Source organism: Apis mellifera, linkage group LG2 (assembly GCF_003254395.2).
Source record: "Apis mellifera strain DH4 linkage group LG2, Amel_HAv3.1, whole genome shotgun sequence".
In the NCBI taxonomy this organism is placed as follows: Eukaryota; Metazoa; Arthropoda; class Insecta; order Hymenoptera; family Apidae; genus Apis; species Apis mellifera.
Genome location: NC_037639.1, coordinates 14,835,897 through 14,858,795, shown reverse-complemented (window position 1 = coordinate 14,858,795; position 22,899 = coordinate 14,835,897). Strand labels below are relative to the sequence as shown.

The following is a 22,899-nucleotide window of genomic DNA, read 5'->3' as shown; positions in this document are numbered from 1 at the left end:
TTTATGAAAGAATTAACATCCATTTCACGATAAATAACATTTATATATCACATCAACTTTTTGTAATGTTCTATTTTTGAAACTATTTGTTTTCATCAAACTATTTGAATAATATGATTACACTTTAAAATGCTTCAAGTTCGCGCAAAATTATTTAAAAGATATAATATCTGTTTATCTATATCCCTAGAATTTGTTACTAAACAACTTTTATCTCGTTACGTAAGACGATAGAATGTTTTATAGCTTTGAAACAAATTTTGAAACAAAAATTACGTGTAGCAATATTTGTTAAATTATTTTTTCCTAAACAAAGACAGTATGAGTTCATTATTAATGGTGAACAAAATATAAATATATTTTAAAAATTATTGGAAAAAACTAAAAATGAATTTATAATCCTGGATAGCTGAATAAACATTTGTTATCCAGATACAACGAATATATTGCAATAGTTTCAATTTATTTATTAAAGATAATAAGTTTAAAATTTTAATCTTTCGATATAATCAATATCATGTTTTGATGGATATTACCGATAAAGTATTAATGTAATTACATACATACCTGATATGTATATACATTTAATATTCAAAAACATGTATATACATTTGTTTACAAAATATTTTATCACTTTAAACATGAAAGAACGCAATTTAAATTCAATTTTAAATCATCTTTTTTTTTGCATATATTTTTTGTATTATTTTACAATCATTCATCCACATTTGATCCATTTACTTTTTCTTAACCTTACTTATCATCTTGCGAATTCATATCTTTGTATTATATTGTATTACGAGTTGCAAAATACATGCAATTTTTTGATGATAAATAATAATCGATCATGTTCAAATAATAATGGTATATTTTAATGAACCTCACTTATATATTTATTACATTTGTTTTTTTATTTATAAATTTTATTTCTAATTTATTTATAATTATATATATATATATATATTAAAATAAAATATCGTACACTTCTAAAGGAAAATAAATATTAAATTATAAAATGCAATACTAGTTATTGATATCCATAGCAACAATTGTGTACACAACACAATTTTAAATTGATCAAGCTTAGCGAAATATAAACATGACTAGTGAAAGAAATATAAAGTTACATGTAAAATATATTATTTAATAAATTAATCTTTTAACTATGAGGCATCAAACTGTTCTTATATATATATTATTGGATAATTAACTCTCTCGATTATAACGCTAAACTATTTAATTTCAAAAATGTCGACTGAGAAGGTAGGTTAATATATTTATTATTACATATATTTATTATTAAGAAGAGTACAATTTTTTTACTTGTTGAATAGCATTTAAAATTTTAATTATAATAAAAAAATATTTAAAGATTATAATAAAGAAAATATTTATTCAAAATATATTGATATCAGTATTTATTTTATTATTTTATTATTATTTTATATATAACTATAATTACTTGTCAAATATTTTGGTGCAGGTTCTTTATCAGTTATATCAACCTCATGGTTCTGGTACTGTTTATATTTCATGGCGCCCTGGTAATAGTACTCATTTAGCAACTACTGGTTATGATTCCTCAGTTGCTATTTTTGATAGACAGGGTGATTTACAAGAACGTATTCAAATTGCTGGTCTTTGCACTGGTTTTGGATGGGATTCCGATGGAGATCTATTGGCTATTATATCTCAAAATTCATCAGCTATTATATTATGGGATGCAACAACTGGAAAAAAAACACAAATTGATGCTGGTGTAAGAGATGGATTAACATGTATGATATGGGCAAAAAGAACTTGCTTATTAGCAGTAGGAACACAAAAAGGAAATTTAATACTTTATGATCATATTAATTCAAAGTATGTTATTGTGTTTTTTTATATGTATAATATAAATTTATACATTATTGTATAGTTATATATATTAAATGATGAATTAATATGTAGACGAATACCAATTTTGGGGAAACATAAAAAAAAGATAACTTGTGGTGCTTGGTCTTATGAGGGTCTTCTTGCATTGGTCAGTGAAGATAAGATTTTAACTATTAGTACTAGTGATGGAGATACAAGACGAGAAATACCTCTTCAAGGAGATGCATCTGATATTCAATTTAATGAAATGAAAATGGATCACAGAGTTGGGGGTGAAAATACAGTATGATTTTTTATAAATTAATAATATATAAAAATACTACATACTTTTATGTTTATATGTGTAATTTGTTATTTTGTTATTGTTTACTAGGTATCTCTTATTATTAGTAAAACTACTTTATTTTTATATAATATTTTGGATCCAGAAAACCCTATTGAATTAGCTTTTCAAAAACGTTATGGTCCTATTGTTACTTATAAATGGTAAGATTTAAATTATTAACAAATCATTAAATTAATCAATTATCTTTTTTTATTCCAAATGTTGTATTTCAGGTATGGGGATGGATATATTTTAGTTGGTTTTCAAACTGGATATTTCACTGCAATATCCACTCACATTAAAGAAGTTGGCCAAGAATTATTTCAAGTTAAGAATCATAAAGATTCCTTAACTGATTTGGCTATAAATCAAGTAATAGGAAAAATTGCTACATGTGGAGATAATAATATAAAAATACATAATTTACAAAATTTAGAAGAAACTGAAAAATTGATTACAATAAATGGTGAAACTGGTATTAGTACAATAGAATGGTCAATGGATGGTACAATGATAGCAACTGTGACTTATAGTGGAAATGTTTTAGTTTATTTAATACAGATCCCTAGATTATTTAGCGTTTATGGAAATAGAATTGCATTACTTACTAGTTTAACAGAAATTACAATTTATCTTTATACATTGGATAAGGTAGATGCATAATTAAAAATTTATATTTATAAAATTATATTTAAAATTAAATATTTAAAATTAATTTTTAGGAGAAATCAGAACCAATAATAATTAACACTATAATAGAACCATCAGTATTAGCAATTGGTCCTATGCATGTAGCAGTGGGTTTAAATAATAGAGCATTATTTTGGGACATATCAGGCATCAATTATAATACTACAATCCATTTTGAAAGAGATTACTTAGCAACAATAGATTGTATACGATTGAATGAGACTTATGCATCCGTTTTATTTGATGGCAAATTACAATTGCATTCGGTAACAAGTATATTAAAACATATACAAATTAATATTATTAAATTAATATATTAATAAATTAACATGTGTATGTTAATATATTATTCTTGTAGATTAAAATGGATCAAACATTAACAAAAGAAGGGAAAGATACAAAAATGTTCCCAAGTTTAAATGCTTCAGATTACAAAATAACGTGCCATGCCCTCAGTACTGATTTTTTAATCTATGGTAGTGATGTAAGTTATTTAAATAACTTTTATATAAATGTATAAAGTTTTAAATAAACACTGCTGAAATTAATTTGTATTTATGATATATTTAGATGGGCCACATAATTTATTTTTGTTTAGAGATTTTTAATCAATCTACTGAACATATACACAATAATGGTATAAAAGAAATTTATTTAGATACAAATGGAACACAATTGTGTTTTTTAGATAATAAGTTTGATGTTTATATCTATAATCCAGTACAAGAAACTGTTTTACAAATTCTTGATTGTCTAGACTGCATTCAAGGTTTAATTTGGGATCAAAATATTTTGGAACGTAATATATTTGCTATTTACAATAAAACTGTCATTACTACATATGTATTTGTAAAATATTTTATTGAAGGTAAATTGAAGTTTGAAAATCATATAATATATATATATAAATATAAAATATTTATATATATTTTGAAAATAGGTATAAAAATTATAAAGATAAACTCAACAAAACTACCATCTGAAACATTACCGCTATTGATGTATTCTGGAGAACTGACATTAAGTTCAACAAATAATAAGTTAATGCAAATTACATTATCTTCTCATGAAGACATAGGAAATATTGTAGAATATACAAAAATGAAAGAAATATTAGAAAATCAAATTCTTTGTAGAAGGTAAACATTACATTTTTATTTATTAAATATAAGATATTTATTCTATTGTATTTCAGATTTGAACAAGCATGGATTACATGTGAAAAAATTAATGAAAAAGAGTCATGGTTAAAATTAGGAGAAAATGCAATTGCAAATTTAAATATTGATTTCGGTATTTGTTTTTTTTTATTATTATTACTATTATATACATACAAATAAGAAATATAAATTATATATATATATTTAATTTCTAAATCATTTCTATTATAGCACTTCGTATTTATCGCTATTTAGAAGAAGTTGCGATGGTTTGGGCATTACAAAACATGGAAACTATAGATGAATTACCATTATTATGTGGACATGCATGCATCTTACTTGGTAATTACAATCAGGCAGAGCAATTTTTTTTACAATCATCAGAACCAGTACAAGCTTTATATTTGAGAAGAGACTTAATGCAATGGGAGCAGGCATTGAATTTAGCTCAAAAATTGAAAGCTGATGAAATTCCATATATTGCTAGAGAATATGCTCAACAATTAGAGTTTATGTAAGAATATAAAATTTACAAATTATTTGTGTTTAATATTTAAAATAGAGTACTAATTTCTATATTCATTTTTTTTTTATTATACACATAGATAAGAAATATATAAATGTTTTTAGGGGTAATTATCCAAAAGCATTAACAAATTACGAACGTGGATTAGTAGATTTAAATAATGTATATAATACAACTATATATAATCCTCATCATCGAAATCTATGTCTTGCTGGAATTGCAAGAATGTCAATCAGATGTGGGGATAGTAGAAAAGGTGTGAGTATAGCTATGGATAATGAAAGTTCAAGACAATTAAGAAAAGAATGTGCAGAAATATTAGAATCAATGAAGGTATGTATTGTGATTATAAATATATATTAATTAATGTTTTAATATATATATATATTAATTATTGTTATAGCAATTTAATGAAGCAGCTTTATTATATGAAAAAGCTGAATATTTTGATAAAGCAGCTTCTGCATATATAAAATTAAAAAATTGGCCAAAAGTGGGACAGCTTTTACCACAAATTTCATCTGCCAAAATTAATATACAATATGCTAAAGCCAAAGAAATTGAAGGCAAATATGAAGAAGCAGCAAAAGCATATGAGATTGCAAAAGATTATGAGAATATAATTAGGATTAATTTGGAATATTTAAACAATCCTGGTAATATAATTAATATTATGTTTTAAATATCATTTAGAATTTATATACTTCTTAATTCTAGCTCGAAGTGTTGAAGTAGTACAACAAACTAAAAGTATAGAAGGAGCTAAAATGGTCGCGAAATATTTTCAAAAAATGAATGATTATAATTCAGCAATTAAATTTTTAATTTTATCAAATTGTCATGAAGAAGCTTTTCAATTAGCTAACCAACATGGAAAAATGGAATTATATGGAGAAATTTTAATAAATACAATTGATGATAGTAATTCACGGAAAGAAGATTTCAAAAGTCTTGCTATGCATTTTGAATCTCAGAAAAATAATTTTTTAGCTGGAAAATATTATTTCCATGCTAAAGAATATCAAAAAGCATTACGACATTTATTAAAAGCTGTACAATTGGTAACGGATGAAAATGAAGTTCTTACATTAGCTATTGATACAGTTGCTTCATCAAAAGATGATAAATTAGCAAATCAATTGATTGATTTTTTATTAGGTGGAGATGGTTTGCCAAAGGTATCATTTTTTAGTAAAAATATATATAATATATTAATTTGATTGATAGTTGATTATTTATATTTGTTATAGGATCCTAAATATCTATTTCGATTATATATGGCTAGAAAACAATATAAAGAAGCTGCAAAAACAGCAATTATAATTGCAAATGAAGAACAAATTAATGGTATCTTTTATATATAATATTTCTATATAATAGTTTTCAATGATAAATTGATAACACTAAATAGTATTATATATAATAGCGATATCAATTGATGCCAAAATAATATATATCATTTCTAATTGTAAAGAATAAAATTTTAAAAACGCTAGTGTTTTTCAATTTTTAATTTTATTTAATTATTTTATTTAATTTATTATTATTATCGGTTTACTAGTAAATTTTAAAGATTTTAAAAAATAATTTTTTATGGATTTTTGTCATCATACAATATTAGATAATTTTTTTATTTTTATTTTTTTCCCCAAATATTAGAAATTTTTCAATAATCAGGAAATATATAGTTTTTTAATTTCTTTAATTTTCCACTTCATATTATTGTTTTATTGTATATTTAAAAGGTCTTACTTTTTATATTGAAATACTAAATAAATTTATTTTACAGGAAATTATAGAAGTGCTCATGATGTTCTATTTGGCATGTATCAAGAATTAAAAAAAAATAAAATTAATATACCTTTAGAGATGCAAAATAATTTAAGACTTTTGCATTCTTACATTCTTGTTAGACTTCATGTAAAAAAAAATGATCATTTACGTGGTGCTCGTATGTTAATAAGAGTAGCCAATAATATATCAAAATTTCCATCACGTTAGTAAAAAAAATATTTATATATTTTAAAATAATAATATAATCTATTAATATATCTCCTTTACTTCAGATATTGTTCCAATCTTAACATCTACTGTAATAGAATGTCAAAGAGCTGGATTAAAGTATGCTGCATTTAATTATGCTGCTATGCTAATGCGTCCAGAATATAGAAGTCAAATTGATGCTAAATATAGTAAAAAGATTGAAGCAATTGTAAGAAAACCACCAAAATCAAAAGATAACGAAATTGAAGATGAACCTTTAACTCCATGTCCATATTGTAAAAGTAAACTTCCAGAGACAGAAATTACTTGTGACAAGTGTAAAAATACAATACCTTTTTGTATAGCTACAGTTAGTATTTTTTAAAGTATTGTTAAGTATTGTTGTTATTTAATTTATCTTAAAATTTAATATATTATTTTTTTTAATTGAGCATGATAATTTTTAGGGTCGACATATTGTTGAAGATGATTTTGCAGTATGTCCACAATGTGATTTTCCTTGTATAAGAAGTGAATTTTTAAGGTATGTATGACATTTTATTTTAAAAATAATGCATATATAAAGTTATATTTTGTATTATGTATTATATTCTAACATATTAGGATCATTGAATCTGAAAAAACATGTCCAATGTGCTCAGAAAAAATAGATATTAATATGATTTCATCCACTCTTGATATTCATCCTTATCTCGATTTTCAAGAAGAAAAATCATAAGTAAAAATCTAAATACTTCCATATTTAGTAGAAATGTAAAAAAAAAAAAATATTACTATCATATACTATATTACTATTTTATTGAATCATGCCGTCCAATATAAGTGTAACATAATTACAAATACAAGAAGCATATTATATAATTATAAAGTACATAAAACACATGCACAAATCTAAATAATCATACATAAAATAATATGTAGATATCAGTATCAATAAACTAGTCTTTAAATAATTGTGAATGATTTAATTTCCTTATGTATATTTATTGCTATGATGATAGATATTGTTAAGTTTTATTGATTGTATATATTTTAATAATTTTTCAATATCAAATTAAACAAGATAAAGATATCAAATAAATACAAAAATATTTTTATGTACAAAATATTGATATTTATTTATGAAGTTACAAACAACTTAAATTCGTATTATTGATTGTCATATTGATTCTTCTCACTGAATTCATAAAAAAGATAGATATTAAATATGATACTTATATTATTATATATTGTAACTTCGATCATCTAATAATATTTTTTATTTTAAACGGAATTCGGATTCCAAAGAATTTATGGGATATTCTAATGTTTTATGGATAAATATTAAAATATGTTAAAATATCATTACAAATACCGATTTCAAATATCAAAATTACCAATTGTCGATAATATGTATGTGTGATATTATTGTAGAAAGAAAAATGTTTTTTTTTTATTGGCTGCACAATGAAATCAATATGAAGGCCAATGTAAAATAAAGCATTTTTAAATACATATAACTTTTGATTTCATGCATTTCTAACATTAAAATTGTTTTTTTTTTTTTTTGTTTCTATATATCAAATTTTATCATTTTATAAGAAAAATTTTCAAAGTTTTATCTCTCCATAAATAAAATTTAAGTAAGTAAGAAAGTAAAATTCAATTATATTTATATATATGCAATAAATAATTTATGCTCAAAAAGTTGTTTCATTATAATTGTATCAACACTACAAATAGTATCAATCTTTATACAAGCTTTTATATCACATTTTCATTTGTTCTTCATAAATCTCTCCTTCAAAATTTCGAAAATCACTATAATTCGAAAAATTTTAACTTTTCTTAAAATTCGAGTTATCAAGATTCGATTATAATTATTGTATAAAGCTGTATTATATTATATTGTATTATATTGTAAGTTGCTATCCGATATTGTATTTAATAAAAAAATACAGGTGATAAATTATACTTTCATTAAATATAACATATATTGATAAATGTTATCGATAGTAGTTAATAGATGCAATGAATCCAATTATAAGAATGCGAATGACTATATAATTGTGTAGGTTAGTTTATGTCTAAATAAGATTAAATGCTATTTGGTGCCATCTTATTAACAACATAATTAACAATATAATTATTAATCATATATAATTGTATATAATCAAGAAATCATTAATTTTTAAATAGAATCTTCAGCTAATGGACCTTCACAACAAAAAAAAATTGGAATAAAAAGAAATATGATTGTCAAAAAAGACAGATTGCTAAGAATTAAAAATCCCATTGGTTTCCACAAATGTGATAAACAAATAAAAAGATGATGACTTAATGAACTCAACTATCAAATATAGTCCAACTTCAATCTGATGTGTCAAGTGGAAGTCAATAACAAACTACTTAGGGTCAAATACCTGATACTTGTTTATTATTGTTTTAATTGGTAAACTATTTTAAAATAAATTTTTTTATTTTTAAATACTTTAATTAGTTAATATCCATATTTTCAGATGTTACAAAATCTATTAATTCAGAAAAATGAAAATTTAGCCAACAACAATTAATTCTTTTATTTCATGTACATAAATATTATACAATGTGAAAATAAATGATATCTGGCAATATTTGTTAGATTATAAAATTAGGAATAATATATTAACTCACTACAAGAACTTTTTTAAATGGAAAAAAATTATATAGTCATACATTATAGCTTTTCAAAATAAATTATTATTTAGAAACATTACAACTGAAATAATTATGCTGTATTTTTACTTTTGAAGTAAGAAATAAGAATAAAATAGCAAATATTGCTGCAACATCTACAACACAAATAATTAAACAAATTCAAGTCAAAACTAAATGAGAAAAGTATATGATGCATGAAATTTCGTGTCCTACAATATCTGATTTAGGAGATCAATCAATATATTTCAAGAAAAATTATCATTATCTATCATTATTATATATAATTATCATTGGAATCAATGAATTAACAATTGTCCTGTATGTTTTTCATTGAAAAATAAATATTAAATACAATATAAAACATGTACATAAACTAAATACTAAATATTAATAATAATAGATATTAAGAATATATAAATATCATTATCAATGAAAAATCTTTAACAATTATAAGTGATTCAATTTCTTTATTATTTAAATTATTATTTTTATCAAAAATCATATATTGTTAAATTTATTAATTCTATGTATTTTAGTAATTTATTCAATATAATATCAAATTAAATAAAATATATTTTTTAACATACTTAATATAAAGTATAAAAAAAAAATATATATATATGTTATAATAATGTTTAAATTAAACTTGTAATTTTATATATTTTATAAGTATTAATAAAACATATGAAGAATGACAGTGACATCTAACGGCAATATATATTGATCAAAACTTCATTTGTTAAAATTTTTCACACTACGGAAAGATATTACATATGAATGAACGAAGAACTACAACATAGCATGACTTTGAAAAATTTTGCTGAATCATGATGCTCGATATAATAATAAAATGCAATTCTCAATAAATTAAAATATATTTTAACTGTATTGATTTAATTAAATAAGATATTCTAAAAAAATAAAAATTTTAAATAAATTATTTAAATATATTTATAAAAATAATTATTTCTATAAACTATAATAAAATTAAATTATTAAGATTAAATTATACTTTTTATATAAAAAATAAAGAAATATATGGTTTATAAAAATTTAAATAATTATGATTTTCAATTGTTTCAAATTTTAAAACGATATCTTTATATATACGTATGTGCCTAAATATTAGCGTGCTTAATGTAAAATATTAGTTTAATTTTTTTAATTTATATATATTGTATTACAAACTCATCATTAATTTTAATAAAATATATATTATTAATATTTTTATATTAAAAGGATTGAAATCCAATTTTTTTTATTTAAAATCCAATTTTAAATAAATAATAATTTTTTAAATGATATATTTATAATTACAAATTTAATAATAAAATTATTAGAAAGTAAAAATCACAATTGTAATAATTATTGTTTTTAAATTAATAAATTTTATTATCTTGACTAATGTCAAACAAATAAAAATCTTATATACAGTTCTCGGCATACATGCAATTTAGTAGTGGGGTAGCATGTATAGAACATAATCACATCAGTGTAGGTGCTAGAGTAGCCAGCACCGGTATGTTATCAGTTCATGATTGAGATTGTACGATACGGTTTAAACGATATAATTTGACAGATATTAATTTAGTTTTTCAAAAAGTCATTTTAAATTTGTGCAAAAATTATATAATATACGCATAACGCGAAATTAATCAATCATAAAGAAATATCGTTTATTCTTCATCACTCAAGAACTGGTGGTCAAAATGGCGGAAAAGAATGACTCGCCGGGTTCCACTTCAACTTCTACCGGACATGAAAGTCAACCACTACTTTCAAGTTTTATAACTGAAATTGTAAAGAGTCCAATAAATCTTGTTTTAGTAGGCGTAATTGCCCTTTTGGTTTACAAAATTGTTAAAAGTAAGACAAAGATTGAAGAACCTGTGAAAGAAATAAAAAAACTGCCACAATTGCGTCGTGATTTTACACTTGAAGAATTAAAAAAGTATAATGGTAAGGGACCAGATGGACGAATATTAATTGCTATAAACGGTAGTGTTTATGATTGTACTCGTGGTGCCCATTTTTATGGTCCTGGTAAGCATTTAATCACTTTTTACTAATTTACTAATTTATATGATTAGAAATGAGTTCACATTATTACTACACACTTAATTGTTATATTTTCTTACCTACCTCAATTTTTTAATGTTTTTTTATCTTCATCTTGGTTATCGCTTAACCTCGGGTTACATAAAAGTAATTTACAAACATCATGAAACTATGATAATAAACTAAATTATGATAGAACATGATTTAAGATTGATAATAGATGACTTTCGTTCATTATTTAATTATGATATTCAATTACAATATGAAAAATCTCATTAAATAAATTAAAAAATTTATTTATAAAAATAGTTAATAAAAAAAATTATTTTCAATTTTTTTTAAATCATATCTAATTTATTTTTTTATGTATTTTATTATAGGTGCCCCATATGAAGTATTTGGTGGAAAAGATATTAGTAGAGCTTTAGCAAAATTTTCATTGGAAACATCACAGGAATATGATGATTTAAGTGATTTGAAAACTGGAGAAATGGAATCTATAAGAGAATGGGAAGAACAATTTAAAGGTAATTATTTAACATATATTTTTTCAATAAAGAATATATAGAAGTTATAAAATAAAATGATATTTGTTATTTTAATTAAAAAAAAAAAGTTTTTAAAATTTTTTTATCTTAATATCAATATATCATCACAATAATCTTTGTGTATTAAATTTTAGTTTATAAAATTTGAAATTGAATTTATTTTATATAGTTTTATATAGTAAATTAAAATTATATTAAAATTAATCATATACTATAAATATCATTATTTTCATTTTTTTTTTTTTTTTTTTTTTTTTTTTTTAGAAAAATATGATTATGTAGGAAGATTACTAAAACCTGGTGAAGCACCTACAAATTATTCAGATGAGGAAGATGAAGGTAGTCAACTTGAAAATGAAACAAAGTCCAAGAATGATTGACTGTTTGATTGTATTATATCAAATGTTAAACAGTCAAAAGGATATTGCGCACACACCATTGAAAGAACTCTTAAAATTGTAGCTAATGAACATATTTATGAACATTTATCTGGATATTTTACTACATCATAATGATAAAATAAAAATTAAAATGGTATCTTTTGATCAAGTTAAATGATTATTCAAAACTGATGTTATACGTAAAGACTTTCTTTGAGTATCCAATTTTTCAATCGACAATACTTTGCTAGTATAATATACTAGGATACTTTAATAGTATAATGTTTTTATATATGTACAAAAGATTTCTTATACACATCTATAAAACTGGCACTAGAAATAAGAAAAGTTTTGAACTATATTCCATTAAATATCTTTGTTTATATTCATTCATGTTTTGCCATATAGCATTTGGTACATGTATACATGTATTTGGTCTGTAATCTTTAATAAAATGGTGTTATATTTGATATGCATTTGAAATTTAATATTAAATTAATGCAGTACTCTGCATATTTATATTATGAGAATAATAATTGTTTCTTAAAATAAAAACATTATGCTTTTTAAAAACAATATGATACCATCTTAAACATATATAACATAATTTCAGTTGTTATTTAATTAAATCTATTTTCAAAAATATATATAAAGTATATCAAAATTTAATTAAAAAATGAAAAATTTTTGAAAACATTGCTTACAAAACAATAAAATTCCATTTGAAAATTTGTAAAAAAACAATACATGTTTACTAGTCTTTTATATATATATAAAAAAAAGGAATACATAAAATTTACTAAATTTATATGTTGTATAATTGTTATTAATATATTGCAGAATTGCTAATATTTGCAACATTGTTTATGACATGACAAATTCTTTATTATCGTGCAATTATTTAATAATTATTTTCATATTAAAATAAAGTAATAATATTATTGGGAAATCAATACATATGTTATATAATTTTAATATATATATCCATTTTCTTAACAATTAGTGCAATTAATCTAATCTTAATTCTTTATAATAAAAAGATTAATATTAATTACAGTAAATAATGAATTTTAAATTTTCTTAATTGTTTAAGAAATGATATTAATTAATTGATATTAAATAATTATATATAATTAAATGGAATTTATTTGATCTTATTTATAAAATTAATATTTTCATTGATTTTTTGAATTATTTGTAGAAAAGAAAAAAAGATTTGATTTAAATCTTGTAATTTAAATTTATGTGCAATATTCTAAAAATGAATGTGCAAATGATACTGCATTCTATACGCTGCATTTATGTCACAATGTTTTCAGAAAAAACATTCCCACAAAACAAAAATATTTGTAAATTCTGTAATTATATGATATCAATATTTCATATTTATATGTAATTTTGATTTCAATATCAACTTTATTGGAAAAATTGCATTTTTTTATTTTTTAAATACTATAATATACTTTATGCAGATCAGATTCACTTAATTTTTGGTACAATTATCATGTAATAAGAGACTGAATGAGTTTTTTGAAAAAATTTTTATTGTTAATTTTCTTAACATTTCAGTCATAAAAATAATGATATTGTTCTAATATATATTTATATATGTATAATTGTTCTACATATTCTTTTAATTCATATAAAACCAATTGGTTTAAATTAAAATTTTAATTAAATACTTGAGTAAATTAAATATATTTAATTCTAATATATTACTTTATTGTATACGTAATTTATTAATTCACGATTTAATGTTTTATTTTAAGATGAATATGAAAAATGTTATTTCATATTATATTTTTTCTGTTACATGGTATGTTTGTGTGTTAATTACTTAATCAATTATTATATTGATCAGTTATTATATTGAAATTTATGTAAGGTTATTTATAAAAAGTGTTAAATATTGATGTTGCATTGTACTTTTTGTTATCAAAAAATGATAAATAGTTTGTAAAATGCAGATGTAGATATTCAATTGTTATATTCAGGTAATATTAATTCTTGTTTATATTAAAAAAAAAAAATGTTTCTTTCAAGCAAGTTGTTTACTTATTTGTACTTGATTTATTCCTTAATATATTTAAATTCTTGCTACATTATATATTATACATTTAAATTGAGTCATAATTTTAATTTTATGAAATTTTAAAAATGTATCATATTAAAAGTTTTTTCTATTACATTAAAAATACAATTTTATTTTATTAATTTGCAAATTATATAAACAAATATTCTACAAATTTTTAATTAATTATATAAATATAATTAAATTAAATTATATAAATATAAAAAAAATAATGAATAAATATATTTAATTTCAAATTTGTAATATATTTATGTATAATATGTATTAGACGTTTGATTTTATCTATATCTTATGTATTCTATATATATATATATATAATTCAAAAGATTAAATTCATTTTAAAATATGTCTTTAGATATTAGATTTATTTTAAATATATTAAATTATATTTTTTATTTATATTTTATTTTATTATATTATATTATATTATATTTTTATTTATTCAATTGTTATAAAATACAATAACAATATAATATATAACAATATATAAAAATTATAAAAATTTATAACAATATATAAAATATATTTATTACATATTTTAAAAAAATAAAATATATTAAAACAATTATTCACATTTCACATGTTGTCACAATTAAATTACAATAATTTTTGAAATGCTAAAAAACTAAACTATTAGAATAATAAAAAATAATAAACTATTACAATAATTTAAAATATGTTTCTAAAAAAAAATCTCAAAAAAAAAAAGAAAGATATTTTCAAAACATCTTTAAAATAATCACATAAATATAACGAGGGTTGTCTTTGATTTATGATGTAATGTCATTTAACTGAACTTGGAAATTTATTTCAACTGTGAATAGTCTTTTTATGACTTTGATACGATTTGAACACAAACGATCTTCCTCTTATAATTCATGGGAATTCTTCAATTATTTTAAATAAATATATATAATTCCAATTTTTTTTCAGTAATTTCATATTATAAAACTTTAAGAAAGAATATTTTTTATTATTTTAATTTTTTATTATTATTCTTTATTGTAACAATATATATTTCTTGTATCGTATTGTTGTAAATTTTTTTTCAATTTCCAGCAAAATATTAAGGACTGTAATAAGAATATCGAGATTTAAGAAATGATTTTGTATCTTTAATCCATCACAATTATTTGTTATGCAAATATATAATCCATAAATTGGCATTGAATAATTAGAATTTTTGCGTTAAGAAAATTATATATATTTTTTTTTATTTAATATAAGATTAAAATTATTTTTGCTATGTATCCGTACTTTATTTATGATAAAGTGCATAACAAATTAAATTTATAATTATCACAAATAATATGAGATGGAATCATATCGTATCGACGGCGAGATTACAAAAACTGCGTCCCTTATCATAGTAGATAACGATGGTAATATCAATGACACAAAACTAGCGTAAAAGCTCCATATGACAAGCATGCCAAATATGGGACAAATAGGTGTATCAAGTCCTTATTATGGTAATTATATCAATTATATTGTATGTAATCAGAAAGTAAAAATTTGAGAATATAAATATACAATTTGTAAGCAGGATCTCCAGCTAGTGGGCAAGGACATGGTGTTACTAATAGTCTTACTAATAGTCTTACTAATAGTCTCTAGTATGTACTAATAGTCTTGTTGGAATTTTTGCACCACAACAAAAAGGAATGGGAACAAATATGACTGCTATGCAAGATAGCAGATTTGGAGGAACTGGAGGTCCTATTAGTTCTACAAATATTGTGGGTGGGCAAGAAGGTGGTATGGCTCAACAAGCTCAACCACCTGCACCAAGTCCAGCCCAACCTCAATCTGATGCACCAAGTGGAGGTCAACCTGGTTCACAAGCTATTCAGGGTCAAATGCCTGGCACCGGTGCTCCAACTGGTAAATAAATTGGCTATTTTGAAATAAATTTATTTTTTCAAACAAATTTTTCAAACTAATTGATATCCATGTTTTCAGGTACTACAAAATCAACTGCTGATCCAGAAAAACTTATCCAACAACAATTAGTTCTTTTACTTCATGCACATAAATGTCAACGACGTGAAAGTCAAGCAAATGGTGATGTCTGGCAATGTTCGTTGCCAGATTGTAAAACTATGAAAAATGTATTAACTCATATGACTACTTGTCAAGCAGGGAAAAATTGTACAAAACCACATTGTAGTTCTTCAAGACAAATTATTAGTCATTGGAAACATTGCAATCACAATGATTGTCCTGTATGCCTATCTTTAAAGCAAGCAAATAAGAATAAAACGACAAATACTGCTGCAGCATCTACAACTCAACCAAATAGTCAACCAAATCCGAGTCAAACCGAAATGAGAAGAGCGTATGACGCATTAGGAATTCCATGCCCTACTACAACGCCTGGTTTAGTAGCAAGTCAATGTGTTACTAGGAGAATGCCAACACCAGGCATGCAAGGAACACCCGGAACTATAGGAAATGTCCGATTAACTCAACCTCAAACTCAGACTGCACCAGGTCAATCCATAGTTGGTGCCGGGCAACAAGTTGTTGCTCCAAATGTTTCTCTTCCTTTAAATCCAGATCCTAATACAGTTGGTGTAGCTAGTAATCAAGCAGCACCTACCACCGGCCCCACGCCTGCTGCTGCAGCAACTGCTGCAAACATACAACAATCTGTCAATATGCAACAATTATTTAGTTTAAATGATTCAGGACAATTTAGTGTTCCAAATGAAAATAGATTGGCTAATCTTCAACTTCCAGCTGGACTTCAATCAGGTCAAGTAACAGCAACATCGATACAGGAATCAAAAGATTGGCATCAAACTGTAACACCAGATCTTAGAAATTATTTTGTTCATAAATTAGTTCAAAAAATATTTCCCACTACTGATCCGCGGGCTATGCTTGATAAAAGAATGCATAATCTTGTTGCATATGCAAGAAAAGTTGAAAGTGATATATATGAAATGACCAATTCAAGATCACAGTATTACTATTTGCTTGCCAAAAAAATTTACAAAATTCAAAAAGAATTGAAAGAAAAACGACAAAAACGAAAGAAACAACAGGAATAATTACATGCTCAACAACAATTTTGATTTCAATTTTATAGGAAAAAATTGGATTTTTTTATTTTTTAAATACTATAATACACTTTATGCAGATCAGATTCACTTAATTTTTGATATAATTATCATGTTATAAGAGACTGAATGAGTTTTTTGAAAAAATTGTTATTGTTAATTTTCTTAACATTTCAGTCATAAAAATAATGATATTGTTCTAGTATCTATATATTTATATATGTATAATTGTTCTACATATTCTTTTAATTCATATAAAACCAATTGGTTTAAATTAAAATTTTAATTAAATACTTGAGTAAATTAAATATATTTAATTCTAATATATTACTTTATTGTATATGTAATTTATTAATTCACATTTAATGTTTTATTTTACTTTAAGATGAATATGAAAAATGTTATTTCATATTATATTTTTTCTGTTACATGGTATGTTTGTGTGTTAATTACTTAATCAATTATTATATTGATCAGTTATTATATTGAAATTTATGTAAGATTATTTATAAAAAGTATTAAATATTGATGTTGGATTATACTTTTTGTTATCAAAAAATGATAAATAGTTTATAAAATGCAGATATAGATATTCAATTGTTATATTCAAGTAATATTAATTCTTGTTTATATTAAAAAAAAAAAATGTTTCTTTCAAGCAAGTTGTTTACTTATTTGTACTTGATTTATTTCTTAATATATTTAAATTCTTGCTACATTATATATTATACATTTAAATTGAGTCATAATTTTAATTTTATGAAATTTTAAAAATGTATCATATTAAAAGTTTTTTCTATTACATTAAAAATTCAATTTTATTTTATTAATTTGTATTTCTGCTAAGATTTCTTTAAATTAAATTAATTTAACAAAATTAATAATTAAATATTATATTAAAATATTAATTTGCAAACTATATAAGCAAATATTCTACAAATTTTTATTAAATTATATAAATATAAAAAAAATAATGAATAAATATATTTAATTTCAAATTTATAATATATTTATGAATAATATGTATTAGATGTTTGATTTCATTTATGTTTTATGTATATCTACATATATATAATTCAAAAGAGTAAATTCATTTTAAAATATATTTTTAGAAATTATATTTTTTATTTATATTTTACTTTTTATTTATTCAATTATTATAAAACAATATATAAAATATATTTATTACATATTTTAAAAAATTAAAATATATTAAAACAATTATTCACATTTCACATGTTGTCACAATTAAATTACAATAATTTTTTAAATGCTAAAAAACTAAACTATTACAATAATTTAAAATATGTTTCTAAAAAAAATCTTAAAAAAAAAAAAGAAAGAAAGATATTTTCAAAGCATCTTTAAAATAATCATGTAAGTATAACGAGGGTTGTCTTTGATTTATGATGTAACGTCATTTAACTGAACTTGGAGATTTATCTCAACCTGTGAATAGTCTTTTTATGACTTTGATACGATTTGAACACAAACGACCTTGCTCCTATAATTCATGGGAATTCTTCAATTATTTTAAATAAATATATATAATTCCAATTTTTTTTTAGTAATTTCGTATTATAAAACTTTAAGAAAGAATATTTTTTATTATTTTAATTTTTTATTATTATTCTTTATTGTAACAATATATATTTCTTGTATCGTATTGTTGTAAATTTTTTTTCAATTTCCAGCAAAATATTAAGGACTGTAATAAGAATATCGAGATTTAAAAAATGACCTTGTATCTTTAATCCATCACAATTATTTGTTACGCAAATATATAATCCATAAATTGGTATTGAATAATTAGAATTTTTGCGTTAAGAAAATTATATATTTTTTTTTTTATTTAATGTAAGATTAAAATTATTTTTGCTATATATCCGTACTTTATTTATGATAAAGCGCATAACAAATTAAATTTATAATTATTACAAATAATATGAGATGGAATCGTATCGTATCGACGGCGAGATTACAAAAACTGCGTCCCTTATCACAGTAGATAACGATGGCGATATCAGTGACTCAAAGCTAGCATGAAAATAACCCATTTGGTTTATAACAATTGAAATGTAATGTTAATATAATTAATATTAATTTTTACTATGCAATTAGATATTTTTAATAATTTTATATATTAATTAAAATTAGAAATGGGTTAATACATCTTTTATAGATATTTTGATTATTTCTTAAAAATATAGGAATACAGTACGCATTATATTATATAGAATAATTTTATAATTAATAACAATTATTCTTTTATTATAAAATATGTTAGGAAATATATATATAATACAAAATTAATTATCTAATGAATAAAAAATTAAAAAAAATAAGTTAATAGAATAGCATCATTAACACTGTAACGTTTTTTTTATGAATACTTTTACGTAACACTTCGGTAAGGACTATCGATAAATTTTCATGATGTTGTTTGCTATTTTTACATATTTTTTTTGTATGTATTATTCTTTACAAATAATTTGAAAATATACAATTCGAAAATAAATGAAATATTCGAAAGTTTTTTAATAAATTGAAAATATACATAATTGATTCTAATACTAACTATATTAAACATAAATCTGGCAACAATGAAAGGGTTCAGTCTCGGTAAGTCTCTAAACAACATAACCTATCTAATATGATTTCCCGCGATTTTATGAAATGTTTCTTTATGATAATATATGTTGTCATGGTAATTGATAAATAGTGATATATTGAAATAAATATAATTTAAGTATAATATATTCTATTGCAATAAAATATTAAAATGAACTTGTGCTATACTACACTATATGTAATATATTAATATATATAATTAATATAACACAATTTCATTTCTTACTTTATTTGAATTCTTTTTTTATTTATATATTTATTTAAAATTTTAAATTCAAAATTAAAATTTGATATTGTATTAAATTTTTACAATAAAATGCAAATTTTCATAACATTAATACATAGTAAAATATAATTTTTATATTTTAAGATTTTATAAATTAATGATATTATAATATTAATATTATTAATATTAAAAGAAATTATGATAATACTTTAAAATTAAAATACTTGGTTTTTTTTTAGTTTCAAAAAATAAAGAATTATAAAAAAAATATAAATGAATTATAATTGAATTATAAATGAATAGTTATTATTCTTCAAGAAAATTAAAATTTATAAAATACTGATTTTGAATATTTTATATTTTTTTGATTTATAAATTTGATTTTTATGGATATTTCTGGTTTTACTAAAAATAATATAAACATAAAAAATCTTATATTTTTTAAGTATAAGATTTCTAATATACTTGTGAAATGATGTAAATATTTAAAACTTATAAAAAATACTATTTCATTTTTTTTATTTTTCAATCTATTTTTTAAAACATATATCATAAGAAACAAATTTTGAAGAATAGATAATAAATTATACAATTTTTACTTTAACTTAAAAATTTAAAGATTTTATCATACATATTTTTTTTATTCAATTATTAAATATAAATGTCATAATATTAAAATAATCAATAGCTAATATCAGAATGTTGAAATATTAATGAATCTAAGATTTATTTTTATAAAATTAATCATAATATAATTTTTTAAATGAAATACTTAAAATATAATTTGCAAAAAATTTCATTACATATTTTTTATAAAACTAATGAATTTTTTTTAATGATTTGAATAAATATTATGACATTTGTTGATATAAATATTATTAAATATTATTAAAAAATTATAATTGATTTTAAAAGAATATTAAAAATACATCTATTAAAAGCAAAATAAAATTCAAGACTAAAAATAACATTAAATACTCGATATCGTATTTTAAATTAATTAATTATTTAATTATTCTTATTATTATATAGTATATGAATAAATATCACTAAGAGATTATCAAAAAAAATTATTAAGCTCACTTATTCTTAATAATTAAAATTAAGAAAAAAATAATGGATACAAGCAACTAGCAACACCTCATAAAGAATTGCCGTCGCTGTCGCTGTCACTGAAATGGGTGGCTAGGTGGCTGCTGCCACGGCGTCATCTAATTCCCGTCCCATTTCCAATACTCCCTCTCTTCTCATGTTCACCTTTTTCTTTACACAATTCTGTGTATCTGACACTATCGTGCGCGTGCGAGCGCACACAAACGCATATCTGAAAGAGCGAGAAAGAACAAAGTAGAAAAAAGAGATGGAAACAAGTTCACGCACAATATATGCGTGCACTGAGTCGCGTGCCGTTCGCACCTATCACGAGTCAGATTCTCTTTCTCGAACAGAGGACGTTCTGCGCAACGCAACTCCCCACCTTGTATATGTGTACATTCTTCCTTTTAACCTGTCGATCGAGAAATCCCTGGCCATCTTGTAATGATATCCCTTTATCACTCTTGATTTTGTCAATGCAGTAATAAATACAATTTTTGAGTTTCTTGTCATTCCTAATATACAAATAGATATTTTATTAAAAGAAAATTTATAGATACAAATTTATCATGAATATAATCATACCAATATTTTAATTTTATAATTATAAAAGAGAAAGCGATATGGATATTTGTACATATAATTTACAAATTTCAATGAATGAATCATACATAAAGATATTCAAAAAATAAAATTTTTGAAAATCAATAAATATTTTAAATACAGAACTAGTTGCTAAATATAATTTTGTAAACAAAATTGATCTATATATGATCTATAAAATAAAAAAATACAGTATATTTATATATTTAATGATTCTATTATTCGTATTACATAATACTTGCAAAAATCCCGAAGGTTATGTCGAAAAAGATGTATATTCATTTTCATTTCATCAAAATTTTAATACAATTTTACAATTTAATACAAATTTAATAAAAAAGTGATTTTTATTTCGATAAAAATATGTTTGTAAAATTTATAAATTTTATTTATGACACATTATAATAAATATTAAAAAGTTTATGTATATATAAATATAAATAAAACAAAATTTTAAATAATTTAAAAAAATATGTATAGAATATTATAAATTACAAAATATCTTAATAAATTTATCTCTATATAATATATAAATTATATCATGCAAACTATTATCTTGATATTTTCCAGCAAGAAACAATTAGGCTAGAATTTTTTCAATTTTTTTGAATTTTGAACATCACTAAAGCGAAGTAAATTGTTAAAAGTACTTTATTATATAATTTTATCGTATTGTTAATTTTTTCTATAAACATATTCTAATACCAATGATAAATCTAATTCAAGAAGTATCTTACAACCACTATGTAAGACCGGCCTTTATCAAATGGCGGCAGAGGAATAAACGAAATTCTCGCGGCTGTTGGACCGGCGGCGTGAACGTAATCACAGCGTTCGTGGCCTCGCAGCAGTTTGACCAATAATAGCAAGTGATTAGGTCACGTGATCATATAGACCAATCAGATGGCTAGTCTAATGTCACGGCAACTATACGGAACCAGT

At 21.9% G+C, this 22,899-nt stretch overlaps 3 protein-coding genes and 1 long non-coding RNA gene across 7 annotated transcripts; 3 read left to right on the top strand and 1 right to left on the bottom strand.

Moving 5' to 3' along the window:
* Window positions 1-981: 981 nt before the first annotated feature.
* On the top strand, window positions 982-9,014 carry LOC408662 (WD repeat-containing protein 19). Of its 2 annotated transcripts, none has more exons than XM_026439094.1 (19): window positions 982-1,263; window positions 1,484-1,863; window positions 1,951-2,161; window positions 2,252-2,364; window positions 2,437-2,854; window positions 2,926-3,159; window positions 3,252-3,377; window positions 3,464-3,761; window positions 3,834-4,032; window positions 4,089-4,186; window positions 4,285-4,567; window positions 4,684-4,912; window positions 4,983-5,235; window positions 5,297-5,757; window positions 5,830-5,926; window positions 6,369-6,575; window positions 6,646-6,932; window positions 7,030-7,106; window positions 8,762-9,014. In XM_026439094.1, the coding sequence occupies exons 1-19, from the start codon at window positions 1,249-1,251 to the stop codon at window positions 8,772-8,774; spliced, it is 3,999 nt and encodes a 1,332-aa protein (XP_026294879.1). In that variant the 5' UTR covers window positions 982-1,248; the 3' UTR covers window positions 8,775-9,014. The 2 variants fall into 2 exon arrangements, with proteins under 2 accessions (XP_026294879.1, XP_026294878.1); XM_026439093.1 differs by lacking the exon at window positions 8,762-9,014 and adding an exon at window positions 7,187-7,536.
* A 1,705-nt stretch (window positions 9,015-10,719) lies between these two features.
* LOC413164 (membrane-associated progesterone receptor component 1) lies at window positions 10,720-12,715 on the top strand. The gene is made up of 3 exons (XM_396615.6): window positions 10,720-11,302; window positions 11,698-11,844; window positions 12,130-12,715. The coding sequence occupies exons 1-3, from the start codon at window positions 10,969-10,971 to the stop codon at window positions 12,243-12,245; spliced, it is 597 nt and encodes a 198-aa protein (XP_396615.2). The 5' UTR covers window positions 10,720-10,968; the 3' UTR covers window positions 12,246-12,715.
* A 2,851-nt stretch (window positions 12,716-15,566) lies between these two features.
* On the top strand, window positions 15,567-17,454 carry LOC726332 (CREB-binding protein). 2 transcript variants are annotated; one of them, XM_006568835.3, is made up of 3 exons: window positions 15,567-15,809; window positions 16,000-16,221; window positions 16,300-17,454. In XM_006568835.3, the coding sequence occupies exons 1-3, from the start codon at window positions 15,758-15,760 to the stop codon at window positions 17,391-17,393; spliced, it is 1,368 nt and encodes a 455-aa protein (XP_006568898.2). In that variant the 5' UTR covers window positions 15,567-15,757; the 3' UTR covers window positions 17,394-17,454. The 2 variants fall into 2 exon arrangements, with proteins under 2 accessions (XP_006568898.2, XP_026294883.1); XM_026439098.1 differs by having other exon boundaries at window positions 15,568-15,809; window positions 15,884-16,221.
* Window positions 17,455-21,403: 3,949 nt separating this feature from the next.
* LOC102654445 lies at window positions 21,404-22,800 on the bottom strand. Of its 2 annotated transcripts, none has more exons than XR_411286.3 (3): window positions 22,695-22,800; window positions 21,676-21,869; window positions 21,404-21,583 (listed from the first exon to the last, which is right to left on the bottom strand). It is a non-coding gene; the product is annotated as an uncharacterized LOC102654445 (long non-coding RNA). The 2 variants fall into 2 exon arrangements; XR_411287.2 differs by having other exon boundaries at window positions 22,663-22,746.
* Window positions 22,801-22,899: the final 99 nt, after the last annotated feature.

Excerpts from the sequence above, each read along its gene's own strand:
- LOC408662 (XM_026439093.1), top strand. Across the intron at positions 2,162-2,251 it reads GAGTTGGGGGTGAAAATACA|GTATCTCTTATTATTAGTAA; the intron begins GTATGATTTTTT and ends ATTGTTTACTAG. Across the intron at positions 4,568-4,683 it reads GCTCAACAATTAGAGTTTAT|GGGTAATTATCCAAAAGCAT; the intron begins GTAAGAATATAA and ends AAATGTTTTTAG.
- LOC413164 (XM_396615.6), top strand. The coding sequence starts at position 10,969 with ATGGCGGAAAAGAATGACTCGCCGGGTTCCACTTCAACTTCTACCGGA. Across the intron at positions 11,303-11,697 it reads TGCCCATTTTTATGGTCCTG|GTGCCCCATATGAAGTATTT; the intron begins GTAAGCATTTAA and ends ATTTTATTATAG. Across the intron at positions 11,845-12,129 it reads ATGGGAAGAACAATTTAAAG|AAAAATATGATTATGTAGGA; the intron begins GTAATTATTTAA and ends TTTTTTTTTTAG.
- LOC726332 (XM_006568835.3), top strand. The coding sequence starts at position 15,758 with ATGACAAGCATGCCAAATATGGGACAAATAGGTGTATCAAGTCCTTAT. Across the intron at positions 15,810-15,999 it reads TGTATCAAGTCCTTATTATG|GAATGGGAACAAATATGACT; the intron begins GTAATTATATCA and ends CACAACAAAAAG. Across the intron at positions 16,222-16,299 it reads TGGCACCGGTGCTCCAACTG|GTACTACAAAATCAACTGCT; the intron begins GTAAATAAATTG and ends CCATGTTTTCAG.